The sequence below is a fragment of the Ranitomeya variabilis genome, chromosome 5 (genome assembly GCF_051348905.1).
Source record: "Ranitomeya variabilis isolate aRanVar5 chromosome 5, aRanVar5.hap1, whole genome shotgun sequence".
NCBI lineage: Eukaryota > Metazoa > Chordata > Amphibia > Anura > Dendrobatidae > Ranitomeya > Ranitomeya variabilis.
The window spans coordinates 531,810,009-531,831,851 of record NC_135236.1 but is presented as its reverse complement, the minus strand read 5'-3'; the positions used below and the strand labels follow the sequence as shown (position 1 = coordinate 531,831,851).

The following is a 21,843-nucleotide window of genomic DNA, read 5'->3' as shown; positions in this document are numbered from 1 at the left end:
TCTCCTGTTACTCTTGCAAAAATAAAAAATTGCTTGCTAAAACATAATTTTTGAGGAATTAAAATTATTTTTTATTTTCACGGCTCTGCGTTATAAACTTCTGTGAAGCACTTGGGGGTTCAAAGTGCTCACCACACATCTAGATAAGTTCCTTGGGGGGGTCTAGTTTCCAAAATGGGGTCACTTGTGGGGGGTTTCTACTGTTTAGGCACATCAGGGGCTCTGCAAATGCAACGTAACACCCGCAGACCATTACATCAAAATCTGCATTTCAAAACGTCACTACCTCCCTTCCGAGCCCCGACTTGTGCCCAAACAGTGGTTTACCCCCACATATGGGGTATCAGTGTACTCAGGGCAAACTGGGCAACAACTATTGGGGTCCAATTTCTCCTGTTACCCTTGTGAAAATAAAACATTGCTTGCTAAAACATCATTTTTGAGGAAAGAAAAATGATTTTTTATTTTCACGGCTCTGCGTTGTAAACTTCTGTGAAGCACTTGGGGGTTCAAAGTGCTCACCACATATCTAGATAAGTTCCTTGGGGGGTCCAGTTTCCAAAATGGGGTCACTTGTGGGGGGTTTCTACTGTTTAGGCACATCAGGGGCTCTGCAAATGCAACGTGACACACGCAGACCATTCCATCAAAATCTGCATTTCAAAACGTCACTGCTTCCCTTCCGAGCCCCGATGTGTGCCCAAACAGTGGTTTACCCCCACATATGGGGTACCAGCGTACTCAGGAGAAACTGGACAACAACTTTTGGGGTCCAATTTCTCCTGTTACCCTTGGGAAAATAAATTGTGGGCTAAAAAATCATTTTTGAGAAAAGAAAAATTTATTTTTTATTATCATGGCTCTGCGTTATAAACTTCTGTGAAGCACTTGAGGGTTCAAAGTGCTCACCACACATCTAGATTAGTTCCTTGGGAGGTCTAGTTTCCAAAATGGGGTCACTTGTGGGGGAGCTCCAATGTTTAGACACACAGGGGCTCTCCAAACGCGACATGGTGTCCGCTAATGATTGGAGCTAATTTTCCATTCAAAAAGCCAAATGGCGTGCCTTCCCTTCCTAGCCCTGCCGTGCGCCCAAACAGTGGTTTACCCCCACATATGGGGTATCATCGTACTCAGGACAAACCTGACAACAACATTTGGGGTCCAATTTCTCCTGTTACCCTTGGGAAAATAAAAAATTCCGGGCTAAAAATCATTTTTGAGGAAAGAAAAATTATTTTTTATTTTCACAGCTCTGCGGTATAAACTTCTGTGAAGCACCTGGGGGTTATAAGTGCTCACTATGCATCTAGATAAGTTCCTTGGGGGGTCTAGTTTCCAAAATGGGGTCACTTGTAGGGGAGCTCCAATGTTTAGACACACAGGGGCTCTCCAAACGCGACATGGTGTCCGCTAACGATTGGAGCCAATTTTTCATTCAAAAAGTCAAATGGCGCTCCTTCCCTTCCGAGCCTTACCATGTGCCCAAACAGTGGTTTACCCCCACATGTGAGGTATCGGTGTACTCAGGAGAAATTGCCCAACAAATTTTAGGATCCATTTTATCCTGTTGCCCATGTGAAAATGAAAACATTGAGGCTAAAATAATTTTTTTGTTAAAAAAAAGTACTTTTTCATTTTTACGGATCAATTTGTGAAGCACCTGGGGGTTTAAAGTGCTCACTATGCTTCTAGATAAGTTCCTTGGGGGGTCTAGTTTCCAAAATGGGGTCACTTGTGGGGGAGCTCCAATGTTTAGGCACACGGGGGCTCTCCAAACGCGACATGGTGTCCGCTAAAGATTGGAGCCAATTTTTCATTCAAAAAGTCAAATGGCGCTCCTTCCCTTCCGAGCCCTGCCGGGCGCCCAAGCAGTGGTTTACCCCCACATATGAGGTATCAGCGTACTCAGGAGAAATTGGACAACAACGTTCTTGGTCCAGTTTCTCCTTTTACCATTGGGAAAATAAAAAAATTGTTGCTAAAAGATCATTTTTGTGACTAAAAAGTTAAATGTTTATTTTTTCTTCCATGCTGCTTCTGCCGCTGTGAAACACCTGAAGGGTTAATAAACTTCTTGAATGTGGTTTTGAGCACCTTGAGGGGTGCAGTTTTTAGAATGGTGTCACTTTTGGGTATTTTCAGCCTTATAGAACCCTCAAACTGAATTCAAATGTGAGGTGGTCCCTAAAAAAAATTGTTTTGTAAATTTTGTTGTAAAAATGAGAAATCACTGGTCAAATTTTAACCTGTATAACTTCCTAGCAAAAAAAAATTTTGCTTCCAAAATTGTGCTGATGTAAAGTACCGTATATACTCGAGTATAAGCCGACCCGAGTATAAGCCGACCCCCCTAATTTTGCCACAAAAAACTGGGAAAACTTATTGACTCGAGTATAAGCCTAGGGTGGAAAATGCAGCAGCTACCGGTGAATTTCAAAATTAAAAATAGATGCTCCATACCGTTCATTATGGCCCCATAGATGCTCCACATAAAACTGTGCCACATATAATGCTCTGCACCGTTCATTATGGCCCCATAGATGCTCCACATAAAGCTGTCATATATAATGCTCTGCACCGTTGCCCCATAGATAGCTGTGCCATATATATAATGCTCTGCACCGTTGCCCCATAGCTGTGCCATATATATAATGCTCTGCACCATTGCCCCATAGCTGTGCCATATAGTGCTCTGCACCGTTGCCCCATAGCTGTGCCATATAGTGCTCTGCACCGTTGCCCCATAGCTGTGCCATATATATAATGCTCTGCACCGTTGCCCCATAGCTGTGCCATATAGTGCTCTGCACCGTTGCCCCATAGCTGTGCCATATAGTGCTCTGCACCGTTGCCCCATAGCTGTGCCATATATATAATGCTCTGCACCATTGCCCCATAGCTGTGCCATATATATAGTGCTCTGCACCGTTGCCCCATAGCTGTGCCATATAGTGCTCTGCACCGTTGCCCCATAGATGCTCCACATAAATCTGTGCCATTGCTGCTGCTGCAATAAAAAAAAAAAACACATACTCACCTCTCTTGCCGCAGCTCCTCACGTCCCGTCTCGGCGTCTCTCTGCACTGACTGATCATGCAGAGGGCGGCGCGCACACTATATGCGTCATCGCGCCCTCTGACCTGCACAGTCAGTGCGGAGAGACGCCGGGAAGATGGTGCGGCGCCCGGCGTGTGGAACGAGGGAGGGTAAATATGACATACTTACCTGCTCCCGGCGTCCCGCTCCTTCCCCCAGACAGCTGGTCTTCGGTGCCGCAGCCTCTTCCTCTATCAGCGGTCACCGGCACCGCTGATTAGAGAAATGAATAGGCGGCTCCGCCCCTATGGGAGGTGGAGCAGCCTATTCATTTCTCTAATGAGCGGTGCCGGTGACCGCTCAGGGGAAGAGGCTGCAGCACCCGGAGACCGTGGGACGGGCAGGGGGAGCGACAGGAACGCCGGAACTAGGTAAGTATATGACAGTGCTCACCCGCCGACCCCACCACCGATCATGACTCGAGTATAAGCCGAGAGGGGCACTTTCAGCCCCAAAATTTGGGCTGAAAATCTCGGCTTATACTCGAGTATATACGGTAGACATCTGGGAAATGTTATTTATTAACTCTCTGGTTTAACAGAATAAAAATGCAAAATGTGAAAATTGCGAAATTTTCACCAAATTTCCTTTTTTTTTCACAAATAAACTCAGAAATTATCGACCTAAATTTACCACTAACATGAAGCCCAATATGTCACAAAAAAACAGTCTCAGAATTGCTAGGATCCGTTGAAGCGTTCCTGAGTTATTACCTCATAAAGGGACACTGGTCAGAATTGCAAAAAACGGCAAGGTCATTAAGGTCAAAATAGGCTGGGTCATGAAGGGGTTAAGCTGGATAGAGCTCATGCAGCAGAATGAAGCCTATGGGTCTGATGTGTAACCAGTAAGATGTCGCCAATAAATGTGACGCCCCACATAATGTCCTGCTGTGGTAATCGTAAATGCTGACCGTTTACAGGTGATTTCCCTTTTGTTTTAGGTTGCTTTTCAAGGAGATCCAGAAGGTGCCCTCATCCAGTACTTGACAAATGATGAAGCCAGGAGAGCCATTTCCAGCACAGAAGCCGTTTTAAATAATAGGTTTATTCGAGTTCTTTGGCACAGGGAAAACAATGAGCAACAAGGTTCTCAGCAGCTTCAGCATTTGCCACCCCACCATTTACCGCATACTATACCAACCACACAGTCCTCTGTTCCGCTCGCTGGACAGGCACATCTGCAAAAGGTAACGCTCTAATGCTGTCATCTTACTGGCACTTTATCTCATCTGGTTTTGGTATTTTCAGTAATCCTGACTGTGACCAGCACCACTACAGATTATATAACTGTTTATAGTTTATAGGTGCTGTCCAGCTTCTTTATTGTAGACCATTAAAAGAAGGAAAAGCTACATTGTGTTCCCACTGTGCAGAGTGTCCACCATGGCATTGCATGTATATATTCAAAAGATGTAGATTTTCAATCTACAATCTGATTTTCTTGTTCCTGCTTGGCCAGTTTGTAGATGCCAATGCCATTGCAGTCTTACCTCTGTAACATGTTGGGTTTTTTTTTCATACCTTCCTCAATATTCTTTCGGCTATTTAAAGGGAGCCTCCGCCAATACCTGCTGACTGCATGATCTGAGATATGATTTTGTCATATACATTGTCTTCGTAGCACACTAATGTGATATCTTGCTTCACAATCCACAGGCAATGTCCAAACCTCCCACCCAGGGTTCCTATGTCATTAATAAACTACCTGCGAAACATCGTCTCGGAGTAGTCACAAGTCAGCCGGACTCCACGTATGTGGCTCCTAACCAGAACAACTTGGTAGAGGAGCCAGGGGTAAGTGCAGTGTCAATTAATGGAGTGTCCTAGACGGATTTGTCTAGAAAGCTAACGTTCATAGACTGCGTCCATTATGTCTTGGAGACGACCTATAGACATGTGAAAACCTGGGAAAAGTTATCCTAATCTTCATATTAGAGCTTTTGCCACAGTTTTGCCAGGATGTGTTTGGCGCCATTAAATTACATATAAATTATACGAATACAAATTCTAGTCTGTTACAAGGTAGAATTCAAATTACTTAGGCAACGTGATTCTCCTTGTCGGTACAATTACAGCGATACCAAACTTGTCCATTTCCTTCAGTAGTGAAAAATTGTTGGAAATTATTTGACTTGTCACCATTTTTTTCATTTTCTGAGACCAGTAACAGAAAATGTTTCTCTTGATGGAGCCTGTTTGAGAGCTTATTGTTTGTGTGGCGAGATTACGTTTGTATTGATGCCATTTTGGTATGAATGACAGTTTGACACTGACACACACACACACACACACACACACACACACACACACACACACACACACACACACACTACGGAAAGTATTCAGATACCTCTTACAATTTTAGACTGTTTCATATCAGCTATTTGGTAAATTCAAAAAAGTAAAAAATTTTTCTCATTAATGTATACTTTGCACCCCATCTTGACAGAAAAAAAAAGATGTACAAATTTTTGCAAATTTATTAAAAAAGAAACTTGGTTTGGAGAGGCACGCACCTGTCTATATAAGACCTCACAGCTCACAGTGCATGTCAGTAGTGATGAGCGAGTATACTCGTTACTCAAGATTTCCCAAGCACGCTCGGGTGACTTCCGAGTATTTTTTAGTGCTCGGAGATTGTTTTCTTCACCGCAGCTGAATGATTTACATCTGTTAGCCAGCATAAGTACATGTGGGGATTCCCTAGCAACCAGGCAACCCCCACATGTACTTATGCTGGCTAACAGATGTAAATCATTCATCTGCGACAAAGAAAACTAAATTTCCAAGCACTAAAAAACACTCGGATGACACACGAGTGTGCTCTAGAAATCTCGAGTAACGAGCATACGCGCTCATCACTACATGTCAGACCAAAAGAGAATCATGAGGTCAAAGGAACTGGCCAAGGAGCTCAAAGACATAATTGTGGCAAGGCACAGATCTGGCTGGCTAAGGTTACAACAGAATTTCTGCAGTACTCAAGGTTCCTAAGGCTAGCTTCACATTTGCGGTTGAGTCCGCAGCATATCGTCTGCAAACGCAGCGCATCAGCTTACGCATGAATGGAAAAAAAACGCTGCGTTTGCATGCATTTGTGCTTTTTATGCGCTTGCGTTCAATAGGAAAAAGATTTTCCAGGAGAATTCCCTTGACACAAGCCACGCCAAATGGGCGTGTCTCATGGGATTTCTTGTTTACTCAGAAAACGCATGCGTACACAAGCGAACGCATGTCCTTGCGTTCTTATAGACTGCAATGTGTTGTTTTGACGCACTCCTTCTGCAAGCGTCCGCATGCGTATGGTGGTGGAAATTTGACACCTCAGAAATTGCAACATGGTGCGTTAGCCGTGAAACGACGCATGCGTAAGCAAATGCAGGCGAACGCATGCAAACGCATGTACCTGCGTCCACAATATAAAAGATATGAAATCAATACGCATGCGGATGTATGCGTCAGAAACGCTGCGGGCACAACTGCAAATGTGAAGCGGGCCTAAGAGTACAGTGGCTTCCATAATCCTTAAATGGAAGAAGTTTGGGACCACCAGAAGTCTTTTTGGACCTGGCTGTCCAGCCAAACTGAGCAATCATGGGAGAAGAACCTTGGTGAGAGAGGTAAAGAAGAAACTGAAGATCGCTGTGGCTGAGCTCCAGAGATACAGTAGGGAGATGGGAGAAAGTTCCACAAAGTCAACTATCACTGCAGCCCTCCACCAGTCGGGCCTTTATGGCAGAGTGGGCCCGAAGGAAGCCTCTCCTCAGTGCAAGACACATGAAAGGACTCCCAGACTATGAGAAATAAGATTCTCTGGTTTGATGAGACGAAGATAGACCTTTTTGGTCATAATTCTAATTGGTACTTGTGAAGAAAACCAGGCACTGCGCATCACCTACCCAATACAATCCCAACAGTAAAACGTGGTGGCAGCATTATGCTATGGGGATGTTTTTCAGCTGCAGGGACAGGACGAGTGGTTGTTATTGAAGGAAACATGAATGTGGCCGAACGTTCACCTTCCATCAACACAATGATCCTAAGCACACAGCTAAAATAACAAAGGAGTGGCTTCAGAACAACTCTTGTTACCATTCTTGACTGGCCCAGCCAGAGCCCTGACCTAAACCCAATGGAGCATCTCTGGAGAGACCTGAAAATGGCTGTCCACCAACGTTCACCATCCAACCTGACGGAACTGGAGAAGATTTGCAAAGAAGAATGGCAGAGGATCCCCAAATCCAGGTGTGAAAAACTTGTTGCATCATTCCCAAGAAGACTCATGGCTGTACTAGCTCAAAAGGGTGCTTCTACTCAATACTAAGCAAAGGGTCTGATTACATGTGACTATTATTATTTATTATACATTTATATGGCCCATTTATTCCATGGCGCATTACATGTGAAAAGGGGCAAATATAGACAAGCACAATAAACATGAACAATACAAGGCACACACAAGTACAGAAGGAGAGAGGACCCTGCCCGCAAGGGCTCAGTCTACAGCGGATGGGTGAGGATACACTAGGAGAGGGTAGAGCTGGTCATGTGGTGGTTCAGCAGACTAATGATCACTGCAGATTGTAGGCTTGTCGGAAGAGGTGGGTCTTCAGGTTCTTCTTGAAGGTTTAGGTAGGCTAGCGGTAGGCTAGAGTCTGATGCATTGGGGTAGAGAATTCCAGAGTATGGGGGAAGTCTTGTATGTGATTGTGGGAAGAAGAGACAAGAGGAGAGTAGAGAAGGAGATGGGTAAGTAACCATGTCACAGATGTATGGAGGAGACAGGTTGTGGATGGCTTTGTATGTCATAGTAAGGGTTTTGAACTGCAGCGTCTGGACAATAGGAAGCCAGTGAAGGGCTTGGCAGAGAGAAAAGGCTGGGGAATAACGGGGAGACAGGTAGATTTGTCATGCAGCAGAGTGTAGGATGGATTGAAGTGGTACCAGAGTGCTTGAGGGGAATGCCAGAGAGTAGGAGGTTGCAGTAATCGAGGCGGGAGATAAGGGCATTCACTAGCATTTTTGTGGTTTCATGGTCAAGGAATGCACGGATCCGGTAAATATGTTTGAGTTTGAGTCGGCAGGAGGAGGCAAGGGCTTGGATATGAGGCTTGAAAGAGAGGGCAGAGTCGAGGATCACCCGAGGCACCGAGCATGCCGGACTGGGGAAAGTGAGCAGCCATTGACAGTGATGGATAGGTTTGGTGGAGGGGTAGAGTGAGAAGGGGGAAAGATGATGAATTCTGTTTTTATCCATTTTCAGTTTTAGAAAGCGAGCAGAAAAGAAAGCTGAAATAGCAGACAGACTTTGTTGTATTTTGGTGAGTAACGAGGTGAGGTGGGTCCAGGTAGGTAGACCTGCGTGTCATCGGCGTAGAGATGATACTGCAAACTGTGGGATTCTATGAGCTGTCCCAGGTCGAAGGTGTAGATGGGGGAAGATGAGGGGCGCTAGGACTGAGCCTTGGGGAGCACCGACAGACGGGGTGAGGTGAGGAGGTGGTGTGGGAGAGGGAGACACTGAATGTTCAGTCTGTTAGGTATGACGAGATCCAGGATAGGGCCAAGTCTGTGATGCAAAGAGATGAGAGAATCTGTAGCAGGAGGGAGTGGTCCACAGTGTCAAAGGCAGAAGACAGGTCCAGGAGAAGGAGGACAGAGTAGTGTCGCTTGCTCTTGTTGGTTGCTAGGGTATTGGTGACTTTAGTTAGCATCACTCAACTGAAACTGCCCTATCGGAAGCCAGATTGTAACCGGTCAAAGAGGAGCAGGAGGAGAGGTAGGAGGACAGTTCAAGATGGACATGCTGTTCCAGTAGTTTTGAGGCATAAGGGAAAAGAGATATCGGGCGATAGCTAGACACAGAAGATGGGTTGAGGGAGGGCTTTTTGAGGATGGGTGTGATCGAGGCATGCTTGAAGGATGAGGGGAAAACATCAGTTGTGAGAGGTTGAAGAGGTGTGTTAGGGTTGGGATGAAGACTGTGATGAGGTTAGGGATGAGGTGGGACGGGAGTGGGTCAAGCGTGCAAGTGGTGAGATGTGATCTTGACAAGAGGGTGGTGAGCTGATCTTCTGCCATGGTGGAGAAGTTAGTTTTGGAGGAACAGCTTAGAGGAGCTAAGAGGGGCATTGGGGATGCGGGCCAAAGCTTTCTCTGTATCGATCTTCTGTATGTGATATTTGTTGTTCTTTTTTATTAAACTAGTAAAAACTTCTACATTTGTGTTTTTTTTGTTGGTTTTTTTTTCAGTCAAGATGTGGTGCAGAGTGTACATTAATGAGAAAAAAATGAACTTTTTTGAATTTATCAAATGGCTGCAATGAAGGAGTGAAAAGTTTAACCCTTTCGCGACATGCGCCGTACATGTACGGCGCATGTCGGGTCCCCTGCTTTGATGTGCGCTCCGGCGGTGAGCGCACATCAAAGTCGTGACATGTCAGCTGTTTTGTACAGCTGACATGTGCGTGCAATAGCGGCGGGTGAAATCGCTATTCACCCGCCGCTATTAACCTGTTAAATGCCGCTGTCAAATGCAGACAGCGGCATTTAACTACCACATCCGGCCGGGCGGCCGGAAATGACGTCATCGCCGACCCCCGTCACATGATGCCGGCCTGCTGTGAGCGCCCCCCTGTGGTAGGCACTCACAGCACACCTGCATTTCTGCTGCATAGCAGCGATCTGATGATCGCTGTTATGTAGCAGAGCCGATCGGGCTGTGCCTGCTTCTAGCCTCCCTTGGAGGCTATTGAAGCATGGCAAAAGTGAAAAAAAAAAAGTTTTTAAAAATGTGAAAAAAATATTAAAAATATAAAAGTTTAAATCACCACCCCCCTTTCGCCCCATCCTAAATAAAACAATAAAAAAAAACCAAACCTACACATATTTGGTATCGCCGCGTTCAGAATCGCCCGATCTATCAATTAAAAAAAAGCATTAACCTGATCGCTAAACAGCGTAGCGAGAAAAAAATCCGAAACGCCAGAATTACGTTTTTTTGGTCGCCGCGACATTGCGTTAAAATGCAATAATGGGCGATCAAAAGAACGCAACTGCGCCGAAATGGTATCATTAAAAACGTCAGCTCGGCACGCAAAAAATAAGCCCTCACCCGACCCCAGATCACGAAAATTGGAGACGCTACGGGGATCGGAAAATGGCACTTTTTTTTTTTTTTTTTTAAGCAAAGTTTGGAATTTTTTTTCACCACTTGGATAAAAAATAACCTAGACATGTTAGGTGTCTATGAACTCGTAATGACCTAGAGAATCATAATGGCAGGTTAGTTTTAGCATTTAGTGAACCTAGCAAAAAAGCCAAACAAAAAACAAGTGTGGGATTGCACTTTTTTTGCAATTTCACCGCACTTGGAATTTGTTTCCCATTTTCTAGTACACGACATGGTAAAACCAATGATGTCGTTCAAAAGTATAACTCGTCCCGCAAAAAATAAGCCCTCACATGGCCATATTGACGGAAAAATAAAAAAGTTATGGCTCTGGGAAGGAGGGGAGCGAAAAACGAAAACACAAAAACGAAAAAGGGCCGCGGCATGAAGGGGTTAAAGGGGTCTGCATACTTTCCGTACCCACTGTGTGTGTGTATGTGTATATGTATATAGATAGATATAGATAGATAGAAGAAAAAAATGAAGGCAGCACTCCAATTGTTTCAGGTGGAAAAAGTGAAAAACTTTATTCTGCCTCACTCATCCTGGGCAACGTTTCGGCTCCTCCTGAGCCTTTGTCAAGCCTTGACAAAGGCTCAGGAGGAGCCTTGACAAAGGCTCAGGAGGAGCCGAAACGTTGCCCAGGATGAGTGAGGCAGGATAAAGTTTTTCACTTTTTTCCACCTGAAACAATTGGAGTGCTGCCTTCATTTTTTTTTTTTCTACTGTTTAGTTTGGCAAGTATTAGGCCGGCGTCACACTGGCGAGTTTTACGGACGTAAGAGCGCAGAAATTACGTCCGTAAAACTCGCAAAATAAACGGCACAATTATTCTCAATGGGGCTGCTCCTATCAGCCGTATATTACGGTTCAGTATTATACGGCTTTCTACGGCCGTACAAAATCGCAGCATGCTGCGTTTGTCAGCGCATTGCGCAAAAAAATCGCCAATGAAAGTCTATGAGGGCAAGAAAAATACGGACTCCACACGGACCAGCAGTGTGACTTGCGAGAAATACGCAGTGGTGTTAGTGAAAAGTCGGTAATTCAATTGCCGGCTTTTCATTTCTCCTGCACAAACCCGACATGATATGAGACATGGTTTACATACAGTAAACCATCTCATATCCCCTTTTTTTTTTTTGCATATTCCACACTACTAATGTTAGTAGTGTGTATGTGCAAAATTTCAGCGCTGTAGCTGCTAAAATAAAGGGTTAAATGGCGGAAAAAATTGGCGTGGGCTCCCGCGCAATTTTCTCCGCCAGAATGGTAAAGCCAGTGACTGAGGGCAGATATTAATAGCCAGGAGAGGGTCCATGGTTATTGGCCCCCCCGTGCCTAAAAACATCTGCCCCCAGCCACCCCAGAAAAGGCACATCTGGAAGATGCACCTATTCTGGCACTTGGCCACTCTCTTCCCACTCCCTGTAGCGGTGGGATATGGGGTAATGAAGGGTTAATGCCACCTTGCTATTGTAAGGTGACATTAAGCCAGATTAATAATGGAGAGGCGTCAATTATGACACCTCTCCATTATTAATCCAATTGTTTGAAAGGGTTAAAAAACACACACACATGATTTAAAAGTATTTTAATGAAATAAACAGCGGTTGTTTTAATATTTTATTGCTCTCTCAATCCATTTGCAGGCCCTCGCTTGGCAAAATAATAAACGCACAAGATACATACCCTCAGCTGAACCGTCACGTCCCACGATGTAATCCATCTGAAGGGGTTAAAATAATTTACAAGCAGGAGCCCTGCTAATGCAGCTGTGTGCTCGTGCTTGTAATTCCCCGGCGAATGAATGAAATGTAGGTCATTGACCTACATTTCCTTCAGTCGCGGTGATGCGCCCCCTGGTGGATGTCCTCATATGACCTGGAGTGTGGGAAAAAGTTCCCAGGCTGCAGTTCATGAGAACATCCAGCAGGGGCGCATCACCGCGACTGAATGTAAGTATAGATCACTCTGCTTTCCTTTCAGCACCCGGGGATTACAGGCACGAGCGAGTGGTTTATCGCAGCTCGTGCCTGTAATATTAGTTAACCCCTTCGGATGGATTACCTCGTGGGACGTGATCGGACATCAGAAGGTATGTATCTTGTGCGTTTATTATTTTGCCAAGCGAGGGCCTGCAAATGGATTGAGAGAGCAATAAAATATTAAAACAACCGCTGTTTATTTCATTAAAATACTTTTAAATCATGTGTGTGTGTTTTTTAACCCTTTCAAACAATTGGATTAATAATGGATAGGTGACATAATTGACGCCTCTCCATTATTAATCTGGCTTAATGTCACCTTACAATAGCAAGGTGGCATTAACCCTTCATTACCCCATATCCCACCGCTACAGGGAGTGGGAAGAGAGTGGCCAAGTGCCAGAATAGGCGCATCTTCCAGATGTGCCTTTTCTGGGGTGGCTGGGGGCAGATGTTTGTAGCCACGGGGGGGGGGGGGGGGGGGGGGTGCTATAACCATGGACCCTCTCCTGGCTATTAATATCTGCCCTCAGTCACTGGCTTTACCGCTCTGGCGGAGAAAATTGCGCGGGAGCCCACGCCAATTTTTTCCGCCATTTAACTTTTTATTTTAGCAGCTACAGCGCTGAAATTTTGCACATACACACTACTAACATTAGTAGTGTGGAATATGCAAAAAAAAAAGGGGATATGAGATGGTTTACTATATGTAAACCATGTCTCATATCCTGTCGGGTTTGTGCAGGAGAAATGAGAAGCCGGCAACTGAATTACCGACATTTCACAGATATCGCGCTGAATGAAATCTAAATACAGAATATACACTCACCGGCCACTTTATTAGGTACACCTGTCCAACTTCTTGTTAACACTTAATTTCTAATCAGCCAATCACATGGCGGCAACTCAGTGCATTTAGGCATGTAGACATGGTCAAGACAATCTCCTGCAGTTCAAACCGAGCATCAGTATGGGGAAGAAAGGTGATTTGAGTGCCTTTGAACGTGGCATGGTTGTTGGTGCCAGAAGGGCTGGTCTGAGTATTTCAGAAACTGCTGATCTACTGGGATTTTCACGCACAACCATCTCTAGGGTTTACAGAGAATGGTCCGAAAAAGAAAAAAAATCCAGTGAGCGGCAGTTCTGTGGGCGGAAATGCCTTGTTGATGCCAGAGGTCAGAGGAGAATGGGCAGACTGGTTCGAGCTGATAGAAAGGCAACAGTGACTCAAATCGCCACCCGTTACAACCAAGGTAGGCCTAAGAGCATCTCTGAACGCACAGTGCGTCGAACTTTGAGGCAGATGGACTACAGCAGCAGAAGACCACACCGGGTACCACTCCTTTCAGCTAAGAACAGGAAACTGAGGCTACAATTTGTACAAGCTCATCGAAATTGGACAGTAGAAGATTGGAAAAACGTTGCTTGGTCTGATGAGTCTCGATTTCTGCTGCGACATTCGGATGGTAGGGTCAGAATTTGGCGTAAACAACATGAAAGCATGGATCCATCCTGCCTTGTATGGAGCATCTTTGGGATGTGCAGCCGACAAATCTGCGGCAACTGTGTGATGCCATCATGTCAATATGGACCAAAATCTCTGAGGAATGCTTCCAGCACCTTGTTGAATCTATGCCACGAAGAATTGAGGCAGTTCTGAAGGCAAAAGGGGGTCCAACCCGTTACTAGCATGGTGTACCTAATAAAGTGGCCGGTGAGTGTGTGTATATGTATGTATGTATATACACTGTATATATGTTTTCCCGAACATTTGAGCACATAAATCCATTAGATGTCGGTTTTGCAAGCCTGCGCGAAAATCTCGCAGTACGGATGCCATACGGATTACATACGGAGGATGCCATGCGCAAAATACGCTGACACACCCTGCCTACGGATCACTATTTTGGGAACATTTCTCCGTATTACGGCCGTAAAATACGGACCGTATTGTCTTACGCCAAGTGTGACGCCAGCCTTAGACTGTTTGCCTGGAGGCCTGGCACCCGCCGGTAATTATTGTGCTGATCCTTTTTTACTAGATAGAGAGATAGATAGAGAGAGAGCTATAGATATATCTCCTTTAGACATGAACAGTCTATAATTGTAACGGTAGGTTAATGTTAACATTGAGAGAATATCAAAAATAAAATCCAGAAAATCACATTGTATAACTGATATTTCTCAGTGCAAAATGCAAATACATTTATAAGTATTTGATCCCTCTGGCAAACAAGACTTAGTACTTGGTGGTGTAACCCTTGTTGTCAAGCACAACAGTCAGACATTTTTTGTAGTTGATGATGAGGTTTGCCCACATGTCAGGAGGAATTTTAGTTCACTTCTCTTTGCAGATCATCTCTAAATCACTAAGATTTTGAGGCAGTCACTAGGCAACTCGGAGCTTCAACTCCCTCCATAAGTTTTCTATGGGATTAAAGTCTGGAGACCTGCTAGGCCACTCCATGACCTTAATGTGCTTCTTTTTGAACCACTCCTTTGTTGCCTTGGCTGTATGTTTTGGGGTCATTGTCTTGCTGGAAGACTCAGCCACGAGCCATTTTTAATGTCCTGGCGGAGGGAAGGAGGTTGTCAGGATTTTATGGTACATGGCTCCATCAATTCTCCAATTAATGCAGTGAAATAGTCCTGTGCCCTTAGCAGAGAAACACTCCAAAACATAATGTTTCAACCTCCATGCTTGACAGTGGGGATGGTGTTCTTTGGGTCATAGGCAGCATTTCTCTTACTCCAAACAAAGCGATTTGAGTTAATGCCAAAGACCTCAATTTTTGTCTCGTATGACCACAGCACCTTCTCCCAATCTTTAGTGCCCTTGCCTCCCCCAATCTTATCTCTTGTTGCACCGATGTTCCATACAGGCATAGTCTTGCGGAGACCCCTTCCACAGGCTCAGGTTGTATAGGCTCTCTTCTTTTGCCTCCCTACATGGGGATTTGCCCCACTTATATAGCATAAGCCTATCCTGATATGTATAATATATTAAAAATTGCAGCGGCGATGAGTATAAAAAATCTCGTATTGCTGCAAATTTGGACAACAACCACTATTTTGTCAGGAAAAAGATATAATGCAAAAATAAATTCGCGCACAACGAGATCAAGGGAAGTAAGGATGTATTTAATAAAGAAACTGAGAGAGTATATAAACAGAGGATCTGCGGATGGAAAAAATTGCACTATGCCCACGAAAATAGCCTAACTAAAATGAGTGTTCCCCGAGGGTATATAGATGTCCCACCGTAGTTGCAAACCGATATGGAAGAGTTTATGCAAATAGATAGTCAATACAATATATCACAATGAGCCCACAGTTTTCAAAGTTAGTAAATCTTGATTAACAAGTCTGTAATGGCGATGCCTACAGCATAACAGCGTGTAACCATGCAGAGAAACACTGATGATACGTATTCAATAGTGATCAATAAATCACAATACGGATGGAACAGGTAGATAAGCTGAGTTCCAGTCTAAAGGTCCCACATTGGAAAACTCAATGGAGAGCTCACACTGTCTTTGTCAAAGCATGCATGCGAAAAAAAGAATATAATGAACACAAAAAAGGGAAGCCGCCCCGGCACAGCTTCACTAAAAGAGGTAATGCGGCGTGCTGCACACGGATTAGACTGGGTCGGAAATCCGATGCATATGTGCCGCTGGTTACCTTACACGGAGCGCTGATCTTGAGTGAAAGAGTGGTGCTCCTTCCTTGTTGTCACTGCTGGTATAGTTGTCCGGCGTCCCATTCTATCCTGATATGTGCAAGCCTTTTCTGACTATATGCTGTAACAGCGGGTTATTTCCTCTTTCCATACCTTTGTAGGCATTGCTCTATATGGGCTTCATATGTACCAGGGTATTTGCACACGTTCAGGAATTTTCGTGTGTTTTTCCGCTATAAAAATGCATAAAAAACGCATACATATGCATCCTATCATTTAGAATGCATTCCGCAATTTTTGTACACATGATGAGTTTTTTTTGCGGAAAAAAACGCATCGCGGTAAAAAAAAATGAGCATGTTAATTAATTTTGCGGATTTTTCACGTTTTTCCCGCTATTCTATGCATTGGGAAAAAACGAACAAACGCGCAAAAAGCGTGAAAAAAACGCATGCAGATTTCTGGCAGAAATGTCCGGTTTTTGTCAGGAAATTTCTGCAAGAAATCCTGACGTGTGCACATACCCTCAAGCCTAGATGATATGAGCTATTTTTTGGGTTACGGAGCAGTGTATTTCTTTATTGCTCAGCTGCATTATCTAGACAGCAGGACTTGATGTGGGTTTTTTTTGTTATATAATTGGGGTGCCGCAAGGGCATGACCCTATTGTAGGTCAAGGTACAGCTTTGTTTGCAGTTTCAATTTTAACTTTTGCAATGTTGTTGTATCATTCAATAAAGTTCATTTTTTGTAACTCTTCCTTTGGTGATCCCTGTTGTGTGCATGCTACTTTTGCCTTTGTTTGTTTGATCTTCTCCCAGTCACTCATAGAATCATCCATGTGTTCATTGGCAAGCTTCAGACGGGCCTGCACATGTGCCGCGTTGAGCAGGGGGACCTTGTGGGCACTTGGTGACTGTGGTCCCAGCTGCCTTGAGATCATTAACATGTTCCCTCCATGTAGCTTTAGGCTGATCTCTTACCTTCCTCATGATCAAGGATACCCCACGAGGTGAGATTTTGCATTGTGGCCCAGATCGATGTCGATTGACACTCATTTGATATTTCTGCCATTTTCTTTACTATTGCACCAACTGTTGTTTCCTTCTCACCCAGCATCTTACTTATGGTTTTGTAGCCCATTCCAGCTTTGTGCAGGTCTATGATCTTGTCCCTGGCATTCTTAGAAAGCTCTTTGGTCTTGCCCATGTTGTAGAGGTGAGGGTCTGTCTGATTGAGTCTGTGGACAGGAGTCTTTTATAAAGGTGACTGTAAGGCAGCTGTCTTTAAAGGGCCACTGTCACCCCCCCCAGCCGTTATAAACTAAAAGAGCCACCTTGTGCAGCAGTAATGCTGCAGTCTAACAAGGTGGCTCTTTTAGTTTTTGATTCATTTATTACCTCAATAAAGCGTTTTTAAAAATTGGCCACAAATACCAGATTTTGTACCTGGAGGCGGTCCGAATCGTCCTCTATCAATCTCCCAACTGCCGTCACTCTTCTCTTCAGGGGCGATGGTCGCTGCCCCCTGCGCGCTGTTGCTTCTTAAATCTGGCGCCTGCGCTGTGCGTGCCTGCCTGGGGCCCGCACTGTGTTATTCATTATGCACAGTGCGGGGCTGGGGTTCCTGGGCATGCGCACTGCGCTTGTCAGACGCTTCCCCGGTCCCCCGCCTTCCAGCATTGCCGGAATATACAGGTTTCATTGCTGACGTTTTGAACAGCCACAAAGAACAACGCTGGAAGGCGGGGGACCGGGGGAGCGTCTGACAAGCGCAGTGCGCATGCCCAGGAACCCCAGCCCCGCACTGTGCATAATGAATAACACAGTGCGGGGCGGGGATTCAGGAACAGGGTGGCCGCACTGCCCGCACAGGCGCAGTCAGGCACCCGGCATCTGACCTATGACGGACAATGAAGACTGCGCAGGCCCCAGGCAGGCACGCACAGCGCAGGCGCCGGATTTAAGAAGCAACAACGCGAAGGGGGCGGCGTCCATCGCCCCTGAAGAGAAGAGTGATGGAAGTTGGGAGATTGATAGAGGACGATTCGGACCGCCTCCAGGTACAAAATCTGGTATGTGTGGCCAATTTTTAAAACGCTTTATTGAGGTAATAAATGAATCAAAAACTAAAAGAGCCACCTTGTTAGACTGCAGCATTACTGCTGCACAAGGTGGCTTTTAGTTTATAACGGCTGGGGGGGGTGACAGTGGCCCTTTAATGCAGGTACGAGTTGATTAGGAGCGTCTAACTGGTCTGTAGGAGCCAGAACTTTTAGGCTATGTGAACACGTCAGGATTTCTTGCAGAAATTTTCCTGATAAAAACCGAAAATTTCTGCCAGAAATCCGCATGCGTTTTTGACGCGTTTTTGTGTGTTTTTTTCCAAATGCATAGAATTGCGGGAAAAACACGGAAAATCAGCAAAATTAATTAACATGCTGCTTTTTTTACCGCACCATGTGCACAAAACATGCAGAATGCATTCTAAATGATAGGATGCATAATGTATGCGTTTTTAATGAGTTTTTATAGCATTTTTATCGTGGAAAAAAAACGCGAAAAAACCTGAACGTGTGCACATACCCTTAATGGTTGGTAAGGGATCAAATACTTATTTCTCACAGCAAAATGCAAATACTTATATAATTTATACAATGTGATTTTCTGGATTTTATTTTTGTTATTCTCTCTCTCTCAATGTTAAAATTAGCCAAACCTTAAAATTATAGACTGTTCATGTCTGTCAGTGGGCAAACTTACAAAATCAGCTAGGGATCAAATACTTGTTTCCCCCATTGTGTATGTATGGATGAAGTATGCTATATTGCATTATGACCCTTTTGTGTTTACAAGGTTTTATGCCCTAATTTGTGTTTTGGCATTTGTTTCTATAGACCCTGCCTCCTGCCTCCAAAATGATTTACAACTCTGCCAGCTTGAAGGCAACAAATAAGAACCCAGCAGGATCTAAACCTGTAGATGTGCAGGATGCCCTGAAGAAGAAGCAGGTATTGTATTTGTCTCCTGAGCCAAAGGTGCCCAACAATTCCTGCACAAAGAGTGAATGGAAGTAAAAATAGCCTGTTCCATTGTCACTGCTGATCCTGTATCCAGTTACAGGCTGAACAAGTCCTGGCCTTTTATTTCCCTTCACACATAAGTCTCCAAGGCTGTGCTTCACATTAACATTTCTTTAGGATATCAGCCTTGTTTTGCTCTATATAAAAAAAAAAAAAAAAAGTGTTTTGTTTTTTTGTTTTTAAACTCTGGAAGTCTTGGCCAGTCTTTAGATATTTAAATGTGGTCCAAACTGACAAATGTGAACAGATGCAAGCGAAGAGAGCCACTCTATATGTAACAAATGAAAGCTCCATTTTGCAACGCTATAGCATGCAAACATGGAATACATGAAATTGGAATCGCATTACTGCTATAGAAAATAAGTTAAAACATGAAGGTACTTGGCGTATAAATTGGCCAATACATGTATGCCCAATGACAAGGCGTTACCCCCTCTGCAGGGACCCTAACCTAACGTGATGTCTCCTCTGGACTATATACAACCAGTAGATTTCCTAGGTTTCTTAGCAAAAGATTGGGCATTGCTAGTGCAAGTGATGGCAGCTCCATGTTGAACACGTTTGAATTTGTGCACTGCTCTTGTCAATGGGGTCAAAGAACAAATGACAGACTTTAGAGGTTGTCGGGATTAAAGAGGACCTTATTCCAGATTTTCAGTGTTGAACTGGATGCATAATGCAATAGTGAATGCAGAATAAAACTAAAAGAAGTTTTGCTTCTCCGTTCCGGAGACATTATTAATCAAACCATTCGGTAGCTAGTGAAAGAATTTTGGTTAAAGGTAATCTGTCACCAGGTTTTTGCTTTGTAATCTGAGGGCAACATAATACGGGGCAGAGAGCCTGATCTCAGGGATGTACCACTTAGTAGGCTGTGTGCTGGAGTTTAAGTACATGGTGATTCATACTGGAAAAGTTACAGTAACTTTTAAGAGACAGATCAACCATGCTGAAATTTGGACTGTGCATACTTTGGTTCATGAGAAGAGAGAGTGCAATGAACCTCAATGACAACGATGAAAAAACCTTTTCACATGGAGTGGTCTCGCCGACCTATCGACCCACCAACCCGCTGGTCATCTCCATGACTAGATAGACTTTCTGCACTCCTTTCTGCACGTCGGTAGTTTGTGTGGTGCTTGCATTTACTCCTGCCAAATTCCTTCTCCATTTGTTAACACTGTACAGATACAGTTTGGAGGATAGTGTTTTCATTGTGAAAACTTTTGGGAAAACAGAGTCCTGTGCCAAAGTGAGTTTCTAAAGAAGTTTGGAGGTCAAAATCCACCATCCAAGCAGTCGTTGGTGAATAAGCTGGAACTTTACTGGGCGGCCATGATGGAGGATGTCAGAAAATGTCTGGAAACAATTCAAGATGTGAAACGGTGACTTCTGGCAGGGCTGTGGAGTCGGAGTTAGTTTTGGTTGGAGTCAGAGTCGGTACAAATGTACCGACTCCAGCTTTAAAAAAAAATGTATTAATATTTCATAATTGAACTTTCATATGAATTTTATAAATGTTACTCAAATATATATGTTCTATCAAACTATGAACAACAGTGATAAACAGTTCTGCTGGAGATAGAGACATTTCTTTCTTCGTGTGTCACTGTTCTCCACTGCCCTTATCTAATCTTATACTTGGTTAACCTCATGGTGCACTACTTACAATGTATGAAACTGAAAGTGAAAATGTGTCGCAAATTCTTAGTAGTAAAGCTCCTCCTCTAGACTAGATGTTTACTAGGTGTGCGTCTTCCAAGCATCTCACAGCTGCTACTCAGAAGAGGAAGACTGTAAGAAGTATTATCCTTTCAACAAACTTTGCATCAGTTAAAGTACATGAGGAATAACAGTATTACTGACCACTATATCAGTTGTACGACCTGGCAATAATTTTGTACAATTGTTTTTAGGAAAAACAATTGTCATTTGGATTGTGAATGCAGAATTAAAAACCTGAGAATGTCAAAGAAGCGTCACATTAAATAAGCTGTATTTGAACATTTCACCATCACTCAAGATAGAAAACATTGTCTGTCAGTGTATGACAAATGATCCAGACGAAAACAAATGCTGTGAAGCCAAGATCAGTGCATATTCAGGCAAAGATAAAAATGCTCCTACCAGAGCTTCTAATCTAAAGAGACATTTACAGCGCTTTCATCCAGAAGTACTGAAAGCAGTGGATGAGAAAGACTGCATCCAAACCAATGAACCAGTGCCCAGCTCTTCCAGCCAAACAAAGGAGCAGAGAACTTTGCAGCCATCAGTTGCAAGATATTTTGTCCGTGACAGTTACTGTGACAATGACAGTAGATACATTTAAAAAACAGATCATAGAGCTTGTTGTAAAGGATAGTGTGCCTATTTCATTATTTTCACGACCAGCTTTTATGTGTCTGAATGGGGAAATGGCCCGCAAGCTTGGTGTTTCTCTGGAGAGAGAGAGAGTATTAGAAAATTAGTTATCGAAGAAGCTTTTAAACAAAAGGAAGAACTTAAAAAAACTCTCAAGGGACGCTTTCTGTTTCTTAAAATGGATGCCTGCACACGTCACAGAGTGAACTATTTTGCCATCAATGTCCGATTTGTTTGTGACAAAAATGAAATAGTTACCAAGACATTGGCAGTAAAAGACACCAAAGCTCATCACACCAGTGAGTTTCTCCAGGTCTTGGTGGAAAAGGTTCTGCAAGACTATGAACTTAAAAAAGAGCAAGTTCTGTCGTAACTGACAATACTTCAAATATGATAAGTACTATTAAGCTAATGAATGAGAGTAATGATGGTGACCAGCAGCCAGCTAGAAGAACATT

At 43.9% G+C, this 21,843-nt stretch overlaps 1 protein-coding gene across 1 annotated transcript in view; it reads left to right on the top strand.

Annotated features, from left to right (window-relative positions):
• The window catches only part of RBM27 (RNA binding motif protein 27), a 107,334-nt gene that overhangs the window by 60,720 nt on the left and 24,771 nt on the right, over window positions 1-21,843 (top strand). Inside the window, exons 12-14 of the mRNA XM_077265831.1 lie at window positions 4,043-4,288; window positions 4,758-4,895; window positions 18,839-18,952. Of these exons, the coding sequence (XP_077121946.1) occupies window positions 4,043-4,288; window positions 4,758-4,895; window positions 18,839-18,952 (498 nt within the window). The remainder of the gene's footprint in view (window positions 1-4,042; window positions 4,289-4,757; window positions 4,896-18,838; window positions 18,953-21,843) is intronic.